Source organism: Triticum dicoccoides, chromosome 2A (assembly GCF_002162155.2).
Source record: "Triticum dicoccoides isolate Atlit2015 ecotype Zavitan chromosome 2A, WEW_v2.0, whole genome shotgun sequence".
In the NCBI taxonomy this organism is placed as follows: domain Eukaryota; kingdom Viridiplantae; phylum Streptophyta; class Magnoliopsida; order Poales; family Poaceae; genus Triticum; species Triticum dicoccoides.
The window spans coordinates 288,635,978-288,639,296 of NC_041382.1; the positions used below are offsets into that span (position 1 = coordinate 288,635,978).

General features: G+C 45.5%; 1 protein-coding gene across 1 annotated transcript; it reads right to left on the reverse strand.

The window, feature by feature from the left end:
• Positions 1–1,570: 1,570 nt before the first annotated feature.
• LOC119357833 lies at positions 1,571–2,094 on the reverse strand. Its single transcript, XM_037624646.1, has 3 exons — positions 1,904–2,094; positions 1,735–1,819; positions 1,571–1,648 (listed from the first exon to the last, which is right to left on the reverse strand). The coding sequence occupies exons 1-3, from the start codon at positions 2,092–2,094 to the stop codon at positions 1,571–1,573; spliced, it is 354 nt and encodes a 117-aa protein (XP_037480543.1).
• Positions 2,095–3,319: the final 1,225 nt, after the last annotated feature.

Consider the following 3,319-nt stretch of genomic DNA (forward strand, 5'->3'; position numbering starts at 1 on the left):
AAAGTTCAATCTATCTTCTGATTATTAGTGTTTCAGTTAGGTGATTAGTCCTTCTACGGCCGCCGGTTAATAGGTGAGCCATGACTTTTTACAGTAAAAAATGCAAAGGAAATAACAAGTTAGTATTTTTCCAAATCTAATTATATGGCCATGTTGATCACACCATACTAGTGCAAAATGGTTGCCTTTTAAACTATGGAACACAAAGAATCATCATTAGCCGTCAATGCAAATCAGCTTCTCTCCATAGAGAAGAGAAGACATCTTGGTCTCTTGGATGCATGAAGCATTTTCTTTTTCAATTTAATCGCGCAATGCCAACATCCCCACCCATAGATGTTTTGTTTGTGTATGAATAGTACAATGTTTTCTTTTCAATTTAATGAGCAAAGTTTAAGGTCCATAGGCTCCTTTGTATCCCGTGGAACACAGAATTCTACATTGATTGAACAAATTGACATTTCAACATTCCTAGAGGCATTGTTGCAAACACCTTGCGAGCGAGCTCAGAGCGTGCACCTGCTGCATAGACTAGACTAATCTAATCGCAAGCCGTCCTACTAGTAGCAGTTCATCAGAAGGATCCTACTAGTTCATCTACTAAACTTACATAAACTAAATCTTACTACCTCAATCAGAATACTATGGTTTCTACAAAACTGTACTTTTGAGTACTATGAGGTGTTTGCCTAAACCAACAAAACTGTACTTTTGTAGCACTCATTTTCTCATAGAATCATTCAAAATTCAGAAGTAGAAATAGAAGCTTATGTAGTTGCCAATAAAATGTAGCTGATGGACTATAGAATTCACTACTCCTCACTTGTGATAAATTAGGCTCAAAAATTGCATGTTCAATTTTGCATCAACCGAACTTAAGAGAACAGAGAAACCGGACCTTGGGCTGTAGCTCTTGGCGACGTATCTCCCGACACCAGGGTTTATCCGCACAATCCTCCGGATTGAGTCATCGGCGTCATTACCATATCCCACCCACCAACCTACCTGATAATGAAATTGGCTAGAGTCAAACCCAACAACGCGTGCTGCAGGATGGCATCAAAAGCCCACTTGATGGATTATCTAGTGTTTACAAATTTGGCCATATCTGGAACAGACATGTGTGTATTCTTTTGCATATATAAAGGATCGAACAACAGAGGAATTATCACTAGCCATGGTTTGTTATTACTTATATTAGGACCAGCACCTTACTTATATTACACCTCGTGGATAGTTGTTCAGCAAACAGAGACCACACTTTACATGATGATGTCCCTTTTTGCTGAGCTTTTACAAAAACAAGTACTCACATTTGACATAATTTCTCATCTTCAGATGCCAATCCCTTTTGCTGGATGTTTATTATATATACAAAACAGCACAACGGTACACACGCAACTAGGACGATCATGTTTAGGTACAAATATAGTTTGCTGGGTATTAAGGAGCACCATGGACTAGAATTCCTAACTGAAGATTCACAAAATCAAGACCAGCATGAAGCTAATTGAGCACTTGGACTGGAACAATGCACTCACACATGGGCGAAAGCTAACGAGGCAAGAGCTTACAGCAAGATGTATGTCCAGAACTGCTTGTCCTTCATGTGGCATGGGCACAGATCATAGCGGACCTTAGCGAGTTCCTGCAGGGATCACAAATTACAGTTTGAGACCTAAGAGCCATCTCTGTCTTGGGCGAAGCGGAGGACGAGATCCGCGGGAGACCTACCTTGGCTCTGGCGAGCATGAGGACGGCATGCCGCTGCTGCCAGTCCGAGAGCTCGGCCGCCGACTCCGCGGATCCTCCTGTGACAAAGCATAGCACCGTGAGTAATCGAGAGGGAACTAGCAGGGGAGCGGAATCGAGAAGGAAGGAAGGAGGGGGTGCCTTGGTGGAGCTGGTGGGGAAGGACTTGAAGGCGTCGGGGGAGAGTGTCCAGAGGAAGTCGAGGAGCTGCGGCGTGACGCCGAGCTCCTCCGCGTCCTCCTCCTTCCCCTCCACGGCGGAGGGTTTGCTTCGGCCGGTTCCGCTGCTGCTGCTGCCGCCGACTCGGCGGCGGAACGACCATGGGAACGAGGAGAAGGCCATCGGCGGGCAGGTGGGCTGGGACGGGATGCGGCCGGTGACGGCGATATGATGGATACGAGATTCGTCGGTGAGCTCGCTGGACTGGGGGGAGGGGAGGACAGCGGCGCGAGATGGGGAGCGGCGGCCACGCGGCCGCCGGCGTGGCGCACGCAGCGGGGGATGGAGGCAGAGGGGATCTGGATTGGGCGTTGGTGGATTTTTTTTAGACAGACATGGGTTGAGTGGTGTGGGACGGTTGCGGGTGGGATTGTATCCGGCGGGGGTGGGTGGCGTGGGAGACTAGTAGTAGCGTGGGTGTCTGACCTGCGCTATGGCTATCCACGTAGTAGTAGCGTAGGTTTTAGAACCCGCGCTACTACTACGGCCGGTCCCGGGAGGCACGGTGGAAATAACTTAGTAGTAGCGAGGGGTAAAAACCCACGCTACTACTATCAGGTTATTAGTAGCACGGTTTTCTCAAGCTCGCTACTGCTAATTAGTAGTAGCGTTTGTTTTTAAACCACGCTGCTGCTAAGATTCTGTGTATAAGGTTTTCCCTAGTAGTGTGGGAGGATATCCCAAGGCAGCCTAAAACTAGTCCTAGGTCGTACAAGGCTCATGGCCCAAGTGGACGTCATGCAACACCTTTGGACTTCTAGTTTGACTTGGATTCTGCTACAACATTAGATTGTTTCGTCAATAACTCAACCCTATGGATGAATTTTAGTGTGAATCCAATTAGGTTGGAAAGAGCACGAAATCTACTTTCCAACAAAAAAAGAATCACCCAATTTGGTGTCCGTATGAAAGAGTCCTTGGCGTTTTGAGATAGGTATGTCTGTGCAGTCCGAATCTGAATCCAAAACGTGAGAGACTTGGACTCTATCTTCCCTTGGCCGAAAAGTTACATGAGGGGACTTTTTGAACATCACCTAAACTTCTCTTTTTCCCATATCTTCATATCTGGATTGTACAAATGTCCCATACACATGCAATTAGACATGGCACAAAAGTTTGTGAAGTATTATTGTCCTGGATGACATAAATAAATTATTGCAAAGTTTGCATTAGAAATCAGCTTAGAAATATACATGTATGCATCATTTTTGGTCTTATCCAAGGTAGACATGTCCTCATCATCCTCCCCTTCATGAAAAAAATCCATCCTCGGCGTTGCTTAATTTGAAATATGGCTAACAAAGAGACAACTTGTACATGTTGTATATGTATGTGTCATCCATTTTTA